This window comes from Ranitomeya imitator, chromosome 4 (genome assembly GCF_032444005.1).
Source record: "Ranitomeya imitator isolate aRanImi1 chromosome 4, aRanImi1.pri, whole genome shotgun sequence".
Lineage (NCBI taxonomy): Eukaryota > Metazoa > Chordata > Amphibia > Anura > Dendrobatidae > Ranitomeya > Ranitomeya imitator.
The window spans coordinates 23,431,453-23,450,298 of NC_091285.1; the positions used below are offsets into that span (position 1 = coordinate 23,431,453).

At 39.5% G+C, this 18,846-nt stretch overlaps 1 protein-coding gene across 3 annotated transcripts in view; it reads right to left on the reverse strand.

Annotated features, from left to right (window-relative positions):
- Positions 1 to 902: 902 nt before the first annotated feature.
- Positions 903 to 18,846, reverse strand: part of PARVG (parvin gamma) — a 65,027-nt gene continuing 47,083 nt past the window's right edge. For all 3 annotated transcript variants that reach the window (XM_069763349.1, XM_069763348.1, XM_069763347.1), the window contains 3 exons: positions 9,655 to 9,756; positions 4,250 to 4,322; positions 903 to 2,975 (listed from right to left, as the gene is read on the reverse strand). In XM_069763349.1, coding sequence (XP_069619450.1) covers positions 2,890 to 2,975; positions 4,250 to 4,322; positions 9,655 to 9,756 — 261 coding nt within the window. In that variant the 3' untranslated portion in view covers positions 903 to 2,889. The remainder of the gene's footprint in view (positions 2,976 to 4,249; positions 4,323 to 9,654; positions 9,757 to 18,846) is intronic.

Here is an 18,846-nt window from a genome sequence, read left to right on the forward strand (position 1 = left end):
CATCTTTATGCCAAGAGCGGTATAACTCTAAGCTACTAAGCCCAAATGCAAATCTGTAACAGGGCCTTCTGAAACTTACATGGCAGAGGAACCCTTGAGACTCCTAAGGCACCGAAGACCAGTTATCGAATTTCACATCTTGGTTTAGGATTCCAAAATTCCGAATCTTCTTGGAGACGAGGGTCAGCCAAGAGGGAGTCCAACCCCACCTCAGTACAGAAGGATATCCTGCTCTTCTGTCCTACAAAAAGTTTGAAGGCCAGTTCAAGCCTAAGTAGTCATGCAGTACAAAGGTGACCGCGCAGAACCCAGATGGCTTTACAACAACAGGAAAATTGATGCTTTTCATCGTCGTTACCAACCAAATAAATAAAGACTTCTGTTTTGTCAGAGCGAATTTTAATATAATGGAGAACAGATGGGGACGTCTTCCTCTCTGGCATGTGTAGCGTTCCACATGTAAATGTCACTGGTCTATTTTTATTCCCTCAACACGTAAAAACACCCCCGGAGTAGCGAGAGTCGCAGGACTGTCTTTTGTCTGCGTTCCATGAACCATGAATGTGAAGTTGATTGTTGTTAGTGGCCGCAGACCTCCTCTGGATTTTATGCTGCATTACCCAACAGAATTAAACATGATCCGTGCTGTCGAGAGCTGGCACACTCCTAATGTTTTCCGTTAGGGAAACTTATCCTTACTGGTTGGGTTATCAGAAGAACTTTCTATCTTGTACATTAAGTAGTGAAGGATTTATCGCTCCTTGGGTACTTTTGACTGGTGGGGGTCTATCAAGGGAATGGAGCTATATGGAACTTCCCTCCTCTTGGCTGAGGTCATATGCAGGGGTTGTCCTATCCCACTATATACAGCGAGCTGGAAAGAGACGCCATAACCACACATCTCATATCACACTGTTTATTGAAGGGAACGAGTGATCAGAAGATTAACTATTTTTTTAAAAATCAGATCTTAGGGTAAATGAATTTTTTAAATCTCACGGTTAGTCTTCTTCACTGGTCTCTGATGGTCCCTGCTTAGTTTGCGAAGCGATCAATTGTTCCCCTTCACCTCTGCTTACCACTGGTCTCTGATTATTTCCTGCAACAAACACTGCTTGCATAGTTAGTAAAGGAGCAAAGTGGCTCAGTGGTTAACACTGCTGTTTTGCAACTTCGGGGTCCTGGGTTCAAATCTCACCTAAAACAACATTTGCAAGGAGTTTGTATGTTGTCCGCGTGTTTGCGTGACTTTCCTCCCACACTCCCACTTTCAGACATACTGAAAAGGATTGGGACAGCGATGATGATGTCTGTACAAATTGATGGTGCCAAATAAGCGAGTAAAATAAACATTGCACTTTAGGGACACTTTAGTCCTACACCAGTCCCAATCATGGAAACTGACCAAAAAAAACCACTTCTTTTCAGCCAGCAGATTTGCCATGACTGTTTCCCAAAAAAAATCAGGACAATCCAGGAACACTCAGGACAGTAGACATACTGCTTTCTTGTCCATCTATATCATTCAAGTGACCACTGCAGCCAATCACTGGCCTTATTGGTGATATAAGTCTGTAGCACATGTGCGCTGCGGCCAGTAATTGGCTCCAGAGGTCACATGGATGATGTACATGGTCACCGCAGAAACCAGCAGAGACCACCAGAGCAGAGACCCTGCAACAACAGGGAATTAATTGGTAGATATCCATACTAGATTGAAAAGCAGGAACTTAATACCTTGAGAAGTGGAAGGAACCACGGAAACTCAATCACAAAGTGGAGACCACAAAGTTACAGAGCAGGGGGCCGGGTGCTGAGGAGCAGAGGACAGAAAAGTCACCAACACTCTGCTGAGTCCATAACTAAGTCCAGACCTCCTCCTCTCTCAAAACACGTCTCTATGGAGGAGATGTGTTCTGTGCAGTGACGGATCAAAATTCTATATCTGGCATCTGCTGGACGAGTCTGGATTTGGTGAATGCCAGGAGAGCGTTATCCCCTGACTGCATTGTGCCTACTTTACTGGTTGGTGGAGGAGGATAATGCCATGGGCTGTTATCAGGGGTCGGCATTGGGCCCTTAGTTCCAGTCATGGGAATTCTTAATGCTTCAGTAAAAGACATTGTAGACAACTGTAGCTTCCGGCTTTGTGGAAACAGTTTAGGGAAGACCTTTTCTTGTTCCCCAACACTGTGCCCAGTGCACAAGGTCCATACAGACATGGTTGGAGATAGTTTGGTGGGAAGTATATGACCGGCAGCACAGACCCTGGACCTCAGACCATCCAACAGCTATAATGGAGATTGTGAGCCCAGCCTCTCCCCAACATCAAGGTCTGACCTCACAAATGCTCTTCTGGATGAAGGGGAAAAAATTCCCACAGACACCTCCAAAATCTTGTAGAAACCCTTCCCAGAAGAACGGGAGCCGTAATATCTGCAGAAGGGCCAACTCCATATTAATGTCTATGGATGTAGGATGGGAGGTCAGAAAAAGTCCTGGAGGTGGGATGTGGAGGCAGGGCCGGCTCCAGGTTTCCGTGGGCCCCATGTGGAGGGGGCATAATCCTTGTATATAAAGTCTATACCTAGACAGCTAGTTATATCAAGGACATGAAGGGAGTAAAAATAGATTTATTTCTTGGAAATGGGGCATATGGAGATGTTTCGTGCTGTCTTACTTGGTTTAACAAAATATATTCTGTTTAGGCCCCTGAGCTATAAACCAGCAGCTCATTTATCACCCAGATTACAATGTCTTTCCATCTCTTGAAGGAAATCATCACCATCTTCCACGTGTTTTATAAAAAAAAAATTGAAATCAAAATGCAAAAAATAAGACGATCTCATCCCCGGCATCAGTTGACGAGACTTTATCCAAAATCCATCTTCAAGACGGTTTTGAGGCTTTTTTATGCTTGAGGAACAGGCTGTACAGGACTCGGAGGGTGGGTTTTAAATCTCCGTTTACAATCTCTGGGGAAACAGGAAGAAAAAGGAAAAAAGAAGAGATTAAAAAATAGCTTTATAATTCAGAGTAAAATGTCAGCAGACGCCAGGATGATAATTCATCTTCTTAGGCCAGATTTTCATAACTTGGATGATTGTGTATACTGTTATAGGAGATCTTCAGAAAATTGTATTGTTCTTAACTTTTTGTGTGTTTTTTTTTATGATGGCTCTATTAATCCTTTACATAAAAATGATGTAATAAAAATTATGGTATTTCTCATCTGGAAACCATCAGCAAGTTGCTGTTGACAGATCTTACTATGGTAGGAGAATTACAGACAATCTGAACGCCCTCATTTAAAAAAGTGTTTCCTAATTGTCTCCTCAGTTGCGAGGGCCACCTCAGGACCCTCAACTGTGATGTGAACGCGGCTCACTGACCCCATCCTACAATTCACAGACGCCGTAGGATTGAAAAGAGAGACGGCTTCCTTCTCCTCGAGTCCACGGGAGAGACGAAAAGAGCAGAGCATTGAGAAGACCTCCAAACAGTCTGATTATCCAGACCATTAACGTGTTTAGAGCAAAGTTGACCTACAGAGCAGTCGCATCAGAGCATCCATGGGTACTCAAAGTACTAAGAAGATATTAATAATAGGTTGGTCAACAGCAGCTTTTGACAGTTTCCAGAAGACATTTTTTTTATAAGAACATTAGGAATATTTATATGTATCCGCTATTATTAGAGATGAGTGAATCCATTTGATGGTATTCACGTTCTTGTCGAAATTTTAGGAATTCACAGAACCCGGAAAATTTGAACAATTTGGATTTGTTTTGTGCAAATTATCTAAAAAGGCCACCACAGAAGATCACATCAACCAGAAAAGACGTACATGACCTCAGGCAGGATTACAGTTATCACATCAAATACAGTGGTACTGCATAGCCAAATAAGGGGATAATGTGATAGCCAGTATAAAACCAGAAGCAGAGAATGCAGCAGCCGTTTTGTGACGAATCTGGATAGTGAAAGAACGTCACAGCACAGCCAAAGAGATAGCAGAAGAAAGCCATAAAACAGTGAAAAAACTGTACAGATAGCTCTTGACAGCCCTGCCATGAAAAAGATTAGTGTGTGACAACACAGCAGTGTTTATCCATGGTCATATTTGTTGAGGTCATTTTGACAGTACGAATTGCCATGAATCCAATCTTTAAGAAATATTTATTGAAGCTGGTGAATTTGAATTCTAAAAAATACATCAAATACATTTATCAGTAATTGAAATGCTAACCTGTTGGATCAACGGGGTTTTCTAAGGTTCCTCCATCTACGAGGAGGTCCAGGGCAAGTGAAACATTGTGAAGCTGTGGATACAAATACATAAATATACTGTATTAACAAAAAAAACTCCGCCATAGACTGCAACTATAAAATATATAAATGAAACCTAAAGCAAAAAAAAAACATTTTTGTGCAAATCTGAAGTAGGTGTGTCAATCTGTAGACAGGGTGTACGTCCTCCTCGAAGGGCCAGACATACGGGTGTGTAACCTGGGAAGAAGATGTATCACCTCCAATCGTCAAAGACCAAATCCATAATGCGTTGACCCCTATGATCAGTGAAGTAAAATAAGGAGAATCTGAACTTCTTCAGTATAGTGTATATCCCACTTGACACCAGGGCTTTAACCCTTCGAAAGAAGCTTCCCATCCTAGACAGTTATAGCTACAAGATCACAGGAACATACCGACCATTTTCCTTTGGCCATCAACTCGGCATCAAGAAATATGTCACCAAAAAGCCATTGTCCCTATAGCCCTTTACTACTTTAGGCCACCAGGGATAATATAATTTACACTTCGACAACTCCAGTCCTCCAGCACCCCCAGAAGGCCATATTTTCATGGATTGTGCTGAAACCACTCCTCATTTTACAGGTCTCAACCCCTACATTGCCCACTTACCGCACCATGAATGTTCTCCAGGGCTCTGTCTGAAGATGAAGCTCTTCGCCATTATGCATAGAAAACCTACATACTCTGCTTCTTCTGATGTTTTGGGAGGATTTTAAGGCACCTAGGAGATTTCCTAAATGTTTCAAGACTAGAGGTTCTCCCCTTTTTTGGTGAGCCACCTCTACATTGTAGGTCTACATACTTTTGCCCAGTGTCGAAACTTGAGCTTTGTGGGCCCCAGTGAAAAGTTTCTAACAGAGCTCCAACTATCACAGGTCTTTAATAGTAATGGTCTTCTTATGTGGGCCAAAGTTACCTTATGGACCTCCGAAACTCCAGGGCCAAGGTGCGACTGCAACCCCTGCACCCACTATAGTTACACCTATGCCTTTGCCCTAAGTCATGTAAGGGGTTGTCACTAAATCTGGATGTCAGGCACTCGACCAACAGACCAAAGGTCTCTTATTGTGTGTACAATAATTTAGCCGTTCTCTGTGATGGGAAACTGTGAAAGGTGGGAGATCCAGGACATAAGCCACCTAAAAAATCTGGAACATCTGTGTCCAAGGAAGTGCCAGTATGTAAATTTCTGGTGCAAATTTTGTTAAATTTTTAAGGCCCTTCAACTAAACCCCATTGATTTTTTTAGAAAATGCCAAGAGCGGTGGAAAAAGTTCAACAGGGTAACGGCTTCTCTTCTGCTTTGTTCTGTTCACAGGGAATGCATGACTGCTGATGTGATGCTGATTGTCAGCTGGCTTCCCGCATCCTAACTGCGGGGAGTCAGCTGTCAATCAACATGACATAAGCAGTCACGTTTCGCCAACAGAGCAGCCTGGAAGAAGAAGGGCTGCTCTGTGGACGTGGAGCAGTTGAATCGCTGGCAGGAGAGGACTGCCTCTGCCTAGGTTTTGGGCCAATAGCAAAAAAAAAGTTATGGACAACCCCTGAAAGCCCTAACCGGAAGAGATGTACATTAAAATAATAATCGAAATGGGCCTCCAGGTTTTTGCCACCCAGGGCGGGCCTCCAGGTTTTTGCCACCCAGCTCAGGTCTCCAGGTTTTTGCCACCCAGAACGGGCCTTCAGGTTTTTGCCACCAAGCGCGGGCCTCCAGGTTATTGCCACCCAGGGCGGGCCTCCAGGTTTTTGCCACCTAGCGCGGGCCTCCAGGTTTTTGCCACCCAGCAAAGGCCTTCAGGTTTTTGCCACCAAGTGCGGGCCTCCAGGTTTTTGCCACCCAGCAAAGGCCTCCAGGTTTTTGCCACCCAGCAAGGGCCTCCAGGTTTTTTGCCACCCAGGGTGTTAGGGGTCGAGTTCCCGCCTCTGCATAGGGGGAATCTCGAACCATCTCTGCTGCAGTCTCCCATTCTTTTCCAGCCGCAGTGGAGCCTGCTCAGCGGAGACGTCGGTCCCAGCGTCTGGCTCAGCCTGATACTGTGCGGATGGTTACCGCTGCCATTCCAGGCTCAGCCATTGTAGCCAGTACTGGTCAGCGGCAAGCAGACGTCTGTGGAACAAAGTCCTGCTTTTCCTCTTCTGAGCATGTCCGGGGTTAGACCTCTCATTGGAGGTCGGGAGTCACATGCTCAGGTACTGCGGCAGCTCCCATTGGTCCTCTAGGAAGGTCCTGAAGTTGCTCAGGTACTGTTGCATCTCCCATTGGTCCTCTAGGAAGGTCCTGAAGTTGCTGCCGCTATAAAAGGTTCGCATGGCCGCACGGCCATGCGCTAGTATCAGCTTATGTTATGAGCTTTAGCTACTCAGTGGTCTTGTCTGCTTGTGGTCAGGGTCCGGCTGAAATAAGCCACTAGAATACCGGCACCTCCGGTGAGGAGTTTATATGGTGAATTCAGGGCTGACGTAAAGCCATTAGAATTCCGGCTCCACCGGAGAGGAGGTGTTTGTGTGCTTTCTACTCCCTGACCACTGATTGCTTTTGCTCTGTTAGGCAGCTGTGTTCCCCTGTGACTCTAACAGGCTACAGCGTTTTCCCTTCTGTTCGACTCTGTGAAGTAACAGAGTTCGCTTCTACCGCCATATTGTGCCGCCATTTGCTTGCAGCAGGTTGGTCTCTGGCACGATGGACCCCGGGCTGCGAACGCACCAATAATAATATCTAAATATACTCGGTGCGTTCCGCCAGCCCTAACACAGGGCTTGCCCCTCGGTCTTTTGCTCCTGGGAATCTATTAGTAAGGTCTAATTTTTCTATGCGTCTGGAAGAAGAGACGTTGCAATCAGATATCACTTGAGTCATCCTAATCATTGTGATTACTGACAAGCATCAGTCACGTCGCTCAATCAGTACCGATCCTCGCGACTCCTCTAGACAAAGAGCTTTCCTTCTACCTCCCGCCTGATTATATGATCTGCAGTCAGGCAATGAGCGGCTGACAGCTTGATTTGAGGTTTCGAACTCTTCCATCGGTGATGACAGACGGGAGGAAGCTGAAGAATATTTAGATCCGCACAAATGTTTTGATTTTGAGCGACAGAATAAATAAAATGTTTGTTCGGGGAAGGCATCGAGTCAGGAGAATCACAGTTCCTCGCCAGAGGCTCATGAATATTTCATCAATCAGGTGGAAATATGTAATTTATGTAAATTCCCCTGAAGAAGTCATCGGTGGCGCGCAGAGAGTGTGTCTCAGTCTGAAGTTGAAGTGCCGTTCCCATATGACAACCTATTGAGGCATTATTTGCACAGCATTACATAGACTTATGTTCATCAGCGAGATGGTCAAAAAAAAAAAAAAGAAAGACTATAATTGTCCCTTAAAGGGACTCATCTTTTTTTTTTTCCTTCACATTTTTATTTCAGAAATTAATAGTACATATGGAAATATGCAACTTTGTAATATATATTATCAGAGAGATTTGCTCATTTCTCCTCCTGAACTGAACTTTCAATATCGATTCATGGGAAAAATCTGTATTGAGTGAATAAAATTTGCCCCTTAATGAGATAGGAGATGAGAGTTGGTGCTTATTACAGTGCCTTATAAAAGTATTCACACCCCATGAACTTTTCCACATTTTTTATGTATTTCCACATTTTTTATGTATTTTATTGGAATTTTCTGTGACACTAATACTTCACAAAAGCAACAAGTATTTGTGAAGTGTAAAGGAAATGATACATAGTATACTAAATATTTTAAAAATAGAAATCTGAAAATTGTGACGTGCATTTGTATTCAGCCCCCCGAGTTAATACTTCGCAGGACCACCATTCCCTGCGATTACTGTTGCAGTCTTTTGGGGTCTGTCTCTATCAGTTTTGCACATCTAGAGGTGACATTTTTGCCTATTCTTCTTTGTAACACTCACTTTGTGAGATTGGATCGAGGCGTCTCTCAATGGGACTTAGGCCTGGACTGTGACTGGGCCGTTCACAGACATGAATATGCTTTAATCTAAAACATCAATTGTAGCTCTGGCAGGATATTTAGGGTCATTGCCCTGCTGGAAGGTGAACCTACACCCCAGTATCAAGTCTTTTGCAGCCTCTAACAGGTTTTCTTCCAGGATTGCCATGTATACAATCATCTCTGACCAGCTTCCCTGCCTCTGCTGAAGAAATGCATCTCCCCATCATGATTCTCTCACCAACATGTTTGATGGTGGGGATGGTGCTTTCAGGGTGTGGCGCAGTGTTAGCTTTCCTCCATTCATAGCGTTTTGCATTTAGCACAAAAAGTTCTACCTTGGTCTCATCTGACCAGAGCATCTTCTTCCGTATGCTATGTAATAGACACAGTGAGCATGTGGTAGAAGATTCTCTGGTCATATGAGACCAAGGTAGAAATGCAAAACACTGTGTGGTGGGAAAATAACACTGTACATCACCTTAAAAACACCATCCCCACCGGTAAACATGGTGGTGGCTGACCGTGTGGTGGGAAATTAATACTGTACATCACCTTGAAAACACAATCCCCACCGGTAAACATGGTGGTGGCTGATTCATACTGTGGGGAAACTTTTCTCCAGCAGGGACAGGGAAGCTTTGTAATTAATGGGTAGCTGGAGCTAAATACAGGACAATGCTGGAGGAAAACCTGTTAGAGGTTGCAAAAGACTTGAGACTAAGATGTAGGTTGAACTTCCGGCAGGACATTAACATACTTCCAGAGCTACAATGGATAGTTTAGATCAAAGCATATTCATGTGTGTGAACGGTCCAGTCACAGTCCAGACCGAAATCCCATTGATAATCTATGGCAAGACATGAAAATTTTCCCGGAAGACTTAAACGGGTTTTTCAGGCATATCATATTGATGGTCTATCCTTTACATAGGTCATTAATATCAGATTAGAACAGCTCCATTTACTATGTAGTGGCCATTCTCAGGTACTGCAGCTCAGCTCCTATTGAAGTGAATGAGAGATGGGGTTGCAATCCCCAAAATATCCACTACATAATGAATGGAGCCTTGTTTTGTCAGCTCCATTCACTGTGGCAGCTGAGTGGTTGGGGTACCAGAAGCCAAGCCACCAACAATCTGATACTGAGCCCAACAAATGATCTGCAAAGAACACAGCAGCAAAATATTGCCGAAAATGTCCCCTAGTGGTTATATGGAAAACTGACAATCTTTATGGCATAATGTAAACTCCAAAAAATGTAGACATGTGTAACCTACTGTTCAAAAATTACAGTACTCATTGTAACAGATATATTTACCTACATAAATATTCCCAGACAGAGAAAAAGGAAATTCTGCTCACTGTACCTTGTCTTCTTGTGTGGTCGGTGTCAGGAAAAATGCGGAGAGATTGATAAAATAGCCTTCAAGTTGTCCAATCAACAGCAGGAGAATGACTCCGCCTGCAAACTACAGAAAAGACAAAGCAGAGTCTGCAGTGACAAAGGAGCTCGGGTCCAATACACTCAACCATTCCCCGACTCCAAACTCTAATCCATAGGGGGCAGTATTATAGTAGTTATATTCTTGTACATAGGGGGCAGTATTATAGTAGTTATATTCTTGTACATAGGGGCAGTATTATAGTAGTTATATTCTTGTACATAGGGGCAGTATTATAGTAGTTATATTCTTGTACATAGGGGCAGTATTATAGTAGTTATATTCTTGTACATAGGGGCAGTATTATAGTAGTTATATTCTTGTACATAGGGGGCAGTATTATAGTAGTTATATTCTTGTACATAGGGGGCAGTATTATAGTAGTTATATTCTTGTACATAGGGGGCAGTATTATAGTAGTTATATTCTTGTACATAGGGGCAGTATTATAGTAGTTATATTCTTGTACATAGGGGCAGTATTATAGTAGTTATATTCTTGTACATAGGGGCAGTATTATAGTAGTTATATTCTTGTACATAGGGGCAGTATTATAGTAGTTATATTCTTGTACATAGGGGCAGTATTATAGTAGTTATATTCTTGTACATAGGAGCAGTATTATAGTAGTTATATTCTTGTACATAGGAGCAGTATTATAGTAGTTATATTCTTGTACATAGGAGCAGTATTATAGTAGTTATATTCTTGTACATAGGAGCAGTATTATAGTAGTTATATTCTTGTACATAGGTGCAGTATTATAGTAGTTATATTCTTGTACATAGGGGCAGTATTATAGTAGTTATATTCTTGTACATAGGGGCAGTATTATAGTAGTTATATTCTTGTACATAGGGGCAGTATTATAGTAGTTATATTCTTGTACATAGGGGCAGTATTATAGTAGTTATATTCTTGTACATAGGGGCAGAATTATAGTAGTTATATTCTTGTACATAGGGGCAGTATTATAGTAGTTATATTCTTGTACATAGGAGCAGTATTATAGTAGTTATATTCTTGTACATAGGAGCAGTATTATAGTAGTTATATTCTTGTACATAGGAGCAGTATTATAGTAGTTATATTCTTGTACATAGGGGCAGTATTATAGTAGTTATATTCTTGTACATAGGGGCAGTATTATAGTAGTTATATTCTTGTACATAGGGGCAGTATTATAGTAGTTATATTCTTGTACATAGGGGCAGTATTATAGTAGTTATATTCTTGTACATAGGAGCAGTATTATAGTAGTTATATTCTTGTACATAGGAGCAGTATTATAGTAGTTATATTCTTGTACATAGGGGCAGTATTATAGTAGTTATATTCTTGTACATAGGAGCAGTATTATAGTAGTTATATTCTTGTACATAGGAGCAGTATTATAATAGTTATATTCTTGTACATAGGGGCAGTATTATAGTAGTTATATTCTTGTACATAGGTGCAGTATTATAGTAGTTATATTCTTGTACATAGGGGCAGTATTATAGTAGTTATATTCTTGTACATAGGGGCAGTATTATAGTAGTTATATTCTTGTACATAGGGGCAGTATTATAGTAGTTATATTCTTGTACATAGGGGCAGTATTATAGTAGTTATATTCTTGTACATAGGGGCAGAATTATAGTAGTTATATTCTTGTACATAGGGGCAGTATTATAGTAGTTATATTCTTGTACATAGGAGCAGTATTATAGTAGTTATATTCTTGTACATAGGAGCAGTATTATAGTAGTTATATTCTTGTACATAGGAGCAGTATTATAGTAGTTATATTCTTGTACATAGGGGCAGTATTATAGTAGTTATATTCTTGTACATAGGGGCAGTATTATAGTAGTTATATTCTTGTACATAGGGGCAGTATTATAGTAGTTATATTCTTGTACATAGGGGCAGTATTATAGTAGTTATATTCTTGTACATAGGAGCAGTATTATAGTAGTTATATTCTTGTACATAGGAGCAGTATTATAGTAGTTATATTCTTGTACATAGGAGCAGTATTATAGTAGTTATATTCTTGTACATAGGAGCAGTATTATAGTAGTTATATTCTTGTACATAGGGGCAGTATTATAGTAGTTATATTCTTGTACATAGGGGCAGTATTATAGTAGTTATATTCTTGTACATAGGGGCAGTATTATAGTAGTTATATTCTTGTACATAGGGGCAGTATTATAGTAGTTATATTCTTGTACATAGGGGCAGTATTATAGTAGTTATATTCTTGTACATAGGGGCAGAATTATAGTAGTTATATTCTTGTACATAGGGGCAGTATTATAGTAGTTATATTCTTGTACATAGGGGCAGTATTATAGTAGTTATATTCTTGTACATAGGGGCAGTATTATAGTAGTTATATTCTCGTACATAGGGGGCAGTATTATAGTAGTTATATTCTTGTACATAGGTGCAGTATTATAGTAGCTATATTCTTGTACATAGGGGCAGTATTATAGTAGTTATATTCTTGTACATAGGGGCAGTATTATAGTAGTTATATTCTTGTACATAGGGGCAGTATTATAGTAGTTATATTCTTGTACATAGGGGCAGAATTATAGTAGTTATATTCTTGTACATAGGGGCAGTATTATAGTAGTTATATTCTTGTACATAGGGGCAGTATTATAGTAGTTATATTCTTGTACATAGGGGAGAATTATAGTAGTTATATTCTTGTATATACGGGCAGTATTATGGTAGTTATATTCTTGTATATAGGGGCAGTATTATAGTAGTTATATTCTTGTACATAGGAGCAGTATTATAGTAGTTATATTCTTGTACATAGGGGCAGTATTATAGTAGTTATATTCTTGTACATAGGAGCAGTATTATAGTAGTTATATTCCCGTACATAGGAGCAGTATTATAGTAGTTATATTCTTGTACATACGGGGCAGTATTATAGTAGTTATATTCTTGTACATAGGGGGCAGTATTATAGTAGTTATATTCTTGTATATAGGGGCAGTATTATAGTAGTTATATTCTTGTACATAGGAGCAGTATTATAGTAGTTATATTCTTGTACATAGGGGCAGTATTATAGTAGTTATATTCTTGTACATAGGAGCAGTATTATAGTAGTTATATTCTTGTACATAGGGGCAGTATTATAGTAGTTATATTCTTGTACATAGGGGCAGAATTATAGTAGTTATATTCTTGTACATAGGGGCAGTATTATAATAGTTATATTCTTGTACATAGGGGCAGTATTATAGTAGTTATATTCTTGTACATAGGGGCAGAATTATAGTAGTTATATTCTTGTACATAGGGGCAGTATTATATTAGTTATATTCTTGTACATAGGGGCAGTATTATAGTAGTTATATTCTTGTACATAGGGGCAGTATTATAGTAGTTATATTCTCGTACATAGGGGGCAGTATTATAGTAGTTATATTCTTGTACATAGGTGCAGTATTATAGTAGCTATATTCTTGTACATAGGGGCAGTATTATAGTAGTTATATTCTTGTACATAGGGGCAGTATTATAGTAGCTATATTCTTGTACATAGGGGCAGTATTATAGTAGTTATATTCTTGTACATAGGGGCAGTATTATAGTAGTTATATTCTTGTACATAGGGGCAGTATTATAGTAGTTATATTCTTGTACATAGGGGCAGTATTATAGTAGCTATATTCTTGTACATAGGGGCAGTATTATAGTAGTTATATTCTTGTACATAGGAGCAGTATTATAGTAGTTATATTCTTGTACATAGGGGCAGTATTATAGTAGTTATATTCTTGTACATAGGAGCAGTATTATAGTAGTTATAGTCTTGTACATAGGGGCAGTATTATAGTAGTTATATTCTTGTACATAGGGGCAGTATTATAGTAGTTATATTCTTGTACATAGGAGCAGTATTATAGTAGTTATATTCTTGTACATAGGGGCAGTATTATAGTAGTTATATTCTTGTACATAGGAGCAGTATTATAGTAGTTATAGTCTTGTACATAGGGGCAGTATTATAGTAGTTATATTCTTGTACATAGGGGCAGTATTATAGTAGTTATATTCTTGTACATAGGAGCAGTATTATAGTAGTTATATTCTTGTACATAGGGGCAGTATTATAGTAGTTATATTCTTGTACATAGGAGCAGTATTATAGTAGTTATATTCTTGTACATAGGGGCAGTATTATAGTAGTTATATTCTTGTACATAGGAGCAGTATTATAGTAGTTATAGTCTTGTACATAGGGGCAGTATTATAGTAGTTATATTCTTGTACATAGGGGCAGTATTATAGTAGTTATATTCTTGTACATAGGGGCAGTATCATAGTCAGGGGCGTAACAACTGCGGTCGCAGGGGTCACGACTGCGACGGGGCCCGCAGTGCTTTCAGGGCCCGCGCAGTCCAGCAAACAAGTAGCAGGGGAAACAAAGGAGACGCATCCTGCTGGCCACGCCCACAGCTTCCCCGGACTTTCAGCAGTGTGCGGCGAGTGGGCGTGTCCGTGAAGGACATGTGACCTAGCAGAACGGCTGGGCTGTCACTGACTGAAGCTGGAGAGATGGAAGAAGGCAGCAGCTGGTGAGTGATGTGCTGCTTACACCTGACACACACACACACACCTACCTGTTGTATGCGCACAGGACCTGTGATGAGGTCACAGGAGGGGAGGAGTCAGGGGTCACATGATCAGTGGCCTCAGTGTATGCACTATGCAGGACTCTGCTGTGCTTGATTGTCATGGTGCTGAATGAGGGGAAGTTTATGTAACAGAGCCGTGTGTGTACAAGGTGTACGGAGCAGAGCCACGTGTGTACAAGGTGTAGGGAGCAGAGCCGCGTGTGTACAAGGTGTACGGAGCAGAGCCGCGTGTGTACAAGGTGTAGGGAGCAGAGCCGCGTGTGTACAAGGTGTAGGGAGCAGAGCCACGTGTGTACAAGGTGTAGGGAGCAGAGCCGCGTGTGTACAAGGTGTAGGGAGCAGAGCCACGTGTGTACAAGGTGTACGGAGCAGAGCCGCGTGTGTACAAGGTGTACGGAGCAGAGCCGCGTGTGTACAAGGTGTACGGAGCAGAGCCGCGTGTGTACAAGGTGTACGGAGCAGAGCCGTGTGTGTACAAGGTGTATGGAGCAGAGCCACGTGTGTACAAGGTGTAGGGAGCAGAGCCACGTGTGTACAAGGTGTAGGGAGCAGAGCCACGTGTGTACAAGGTGTAGGGAGCAGAGCCGTGTGTGTACAAGGTGTACGGAGCAGAGCCGTGTGTGTGCGGGCTGTACATGGCTGTGGGCAGAGCCCAGCATGTGCACTGTGGGGGAGTATTGCGTGTACTCGCCAGCATCAGAATGTGCAGTGCGCATGCTCCGGAGCCGACCAGTACACCCAATACACCCCCACACTGCACAGGTCCGGAAATGACGCACTGCAGCGTCATACCAGGAAGAAACAGCACACAGATTTCAAACGCCGGGAGTGCGCTTGGAATTAGAGCGAGGGAGGACATATTACTATAGGGACATGTTAGTTATAACATCATTTTTCTCAGCGAGTACAGGGCAGTATTAGGTCAGACTACACAACATTGCAACACAACTATAGTGTGCGAAATTAATAGGGAAAATGTGAATTTCGGTGGGAAATATTTTGGCGCAGGGGGGGGGCCCATTTGAAAGTTCGCATCGGGGCCCCTCACTTTGTAGTTACGCCACTGATCATAGTAGTTATATTCTTGTACATAGGGGCAGTATTATAGTAGTTATATTCCTGTACATAGGGGCAGTATTATAGTAGTTATATTCTTGTATATAGGGGCAGTATTATAGTAGTTATATTCTTGTATATAGGGGCAGTATTATAGTAGTTATATTCTTGTACATAGGAGCAGTATTATAGTAGTTATATTCTTGTACATAGGGACAGTATTATAGTAGTTATATTCTTGTACATACGGGGCAGTATAATAGTAGTTATATTCTTGTACATACGGGGCAGTATTATAGTAGTTATATTCTTGTACATAGGGGCAGTATTATAGAAGTTATATTCTTGTACATAGGAGCAGTATTATAGTAGTTATATTCTTGTACATACGGGGCAGTATTATAGTAGTTATATTCTTGTATATAGGGAGCAGTATTATAGTAGTTATATTCCTGTACATAGGGGCAGTATTATAGTAGTTATATTCTTGTACATACGGGGCAGTATTATAGTAGTTATATTCTTGTACATAGGGGCAGTATTATAGAAGTTATATTCTTGTACATAGGAGCAGTATTATAGTAGTTATATTCTTGTACATACGGGGCAGTATTATAGTAGTTATATTCTTGTATATAGGGAGCAGTATTATAGTAGTTATATTCCTGTACATAGGGGCAGTATTATAGTAGTTATATTCTTGTATATAGGGGCAGTATTATAGTAGTTATATTCTTGTATATAGGGGCAGTATTATAGTAGTTATATTCTTGTACATAGGGACAGTATTATAGTAGTTATATTCTTGTACATAGGGGCAGTATAATAGTAGTTATATTCTTGTACATACGGGGCAGTATTATAGTAGTTATATTCTTGTACATAGGGTAGTATTATAGTAGTTATATTCTTGTATATAGGGGCAGTATTATAGTAGTTATATTCCTGTACATAGGGTGCAGTATTATAGTAGTTATATTCCTGTACATAGGGTGCAGTATTATAGTAGTTATATTCTTGTATATAGGGGCAGTATTATAGTAGTTATATTCTTGTATATAGGGTGCAGTATTATAGTAGTTATATTCTTGTACATAGGAGCAGTGTTATAGTAGTTATATTCTTGTACATAGGAGCAGTGTTATAGTAGTTATATTCTTGTACATACGGGGCAGTATAATAGTAGTTATATTCTTGTACATAGGGGCAGTATTATAGTAGTGATATTCTTGTACATAGGAGCAGTATTATAGTAGTTATATTCTTGTACATAGGGGCAGTATTATAGTAGTTATATTCTTGTACATAGGGGCAGTAATATAGTAGTTATATTTTTGTACATAGTAGCAGTATTATAGTAGTTATATTCTTGTACATAGGAGCAGTATTATAGTAGTTATATTCTTGTACATACGGGGCAGTATTATAGTAGTTATATTCTTGTACATACGGGGCAGTATCATAGTAGTTATATTCTTGTACATAGGGGCAGTATTATAGTAGTTATATTCTTGTACATAGGAGCAGTAATATAGTAGTTATATTCTTGTACATAGGGGCAGTATTATAGTAGTTATATTCTTGTACATAGGGGCAGTATTATAGTAGTTATATTCTTGTACATAGGGGCAGTAATATAGTAGTTATATTCTTGTACATAGGGAGCAGTATTATAGTAGTTATATTCTTGTACATAGGGGCAGTATTATAGTAGTTATATTCTTGTACATAGGGGCAGTATTATAGTAGTTATATTCTTGTACATAGAGGGCAGTATTATAGTAGTGATATTCTTGTACATAGGAGCAGTATTATAGTAGTTATATTCTTGTACATAGGGGCAGTATTATAGTAGTTATAGTCTTGTACATAGGGGCAGTAATATAGTAGTTATAGTCTTGTACATAGGGGCAGTATTATAGTAGTTATATTCTTGTATATAGGGGCAGTATTATAGTAGTTATATTCTTGTACATAGGGACAGTATTATAGTAGTTATATTCTTGTACATACGGGGCAGTATAATAGTAGTTATATTCTTGTACATACGGGGCAGTATAATAGTAGTTATATTCTTGTACATACGGGGCAGTATTATAGTAGTTATATTCTTGTACATAGGGCAGTATTATAGTAGTTATATTCTTGTATATAGGGGCAGTATTATAGTAGTTATATTCCTGTACATAGGGTGCAGTATTATAGTAGTTATATTCTTGTACATAGTAGCAGTGTTATAGTAGTTATATTCTTGTACATACGGGGCAGTATAATAGTAGTTATATTCTTGTGCATAGGGGCAGTATTATAGTAGTGATATTCTTGTACATAGGAGCAGTATTATAGTAGTTATATTCTTGTACATAGGGGCAGTATTATAGTAGTTATATTCTTGTACATAGGGGCAGTAATATAGTAGTTATATTTTTGTACATAGTAGCAGTATTATAGTAGTTATATTCTTGTACATAGGAGCAGTATTATAGTAGTTATATTCTTGTACATAGGGGGCAGTATCATATTAGTTATATTCTTGTACATAGGGGCAGTATTATAGTAGTTATATTCTTGTACATAGGGGCAGTAATATAGTAGTTATATTCTTGTACATAGGGGCAGTATTATAGTAGTTATATTCTTGTACATAGGGGCAGTATTATAGTAGTTATATTCTTGTACATAGGGGCAGTAATATAGTAGTTATATTCTTGTACATAGGGAGCAGTATTATAGTAGTTATATTCTTGTACATAGGGGCAGTATTATAGTAGTTATATTCTTGTACATAGGGGCAGTATTATAGTAGTTATATTCTTGTACATAGAGGGCAGTATTATAGTAGTGATATTCTTGTACATAGGAGCAGTATTATAGTAGTTATATTCTTGTACATAGGGGCAGTATTATAGTAGTTATAGTCTTGTACATAGGGGCAGTAATATAGTAGTTATAGTCTTGTACATAGGGGCAGTATTATAGTAGTTATATTCTTGTACATAGGGGCAGTATTATAGTAGTTATATTCTTGTACATAGGGGCAGTAATATAGTAGGTATATTCTTGTACATAGGGGCAGTATTATAGTAGTTATATTCTTGTACATAGGAGCAGTATTATAGTAGTTATATTCTTGTACATAGGGGCAGTATTATAGTAGTTATATTCTTGTACATAGGGGCAGTATTATAGTAGTTATATTCTTGTACATAGGGGCAGTAATATAGTAGTTATATTCTTGTACATAGGAGCAGTATTATAGTAGTTATATTCTTGTACATAGGAGCAGTATTATAGTAGTTATATTCTTGTACATAGGAGCAGTATTATAGTAGTTATATTCTTGTACATAGGAGCAGTATTATAGTAGTTATATTCTTGTACATAGGAGCAGTATTATAGTAGTTATATT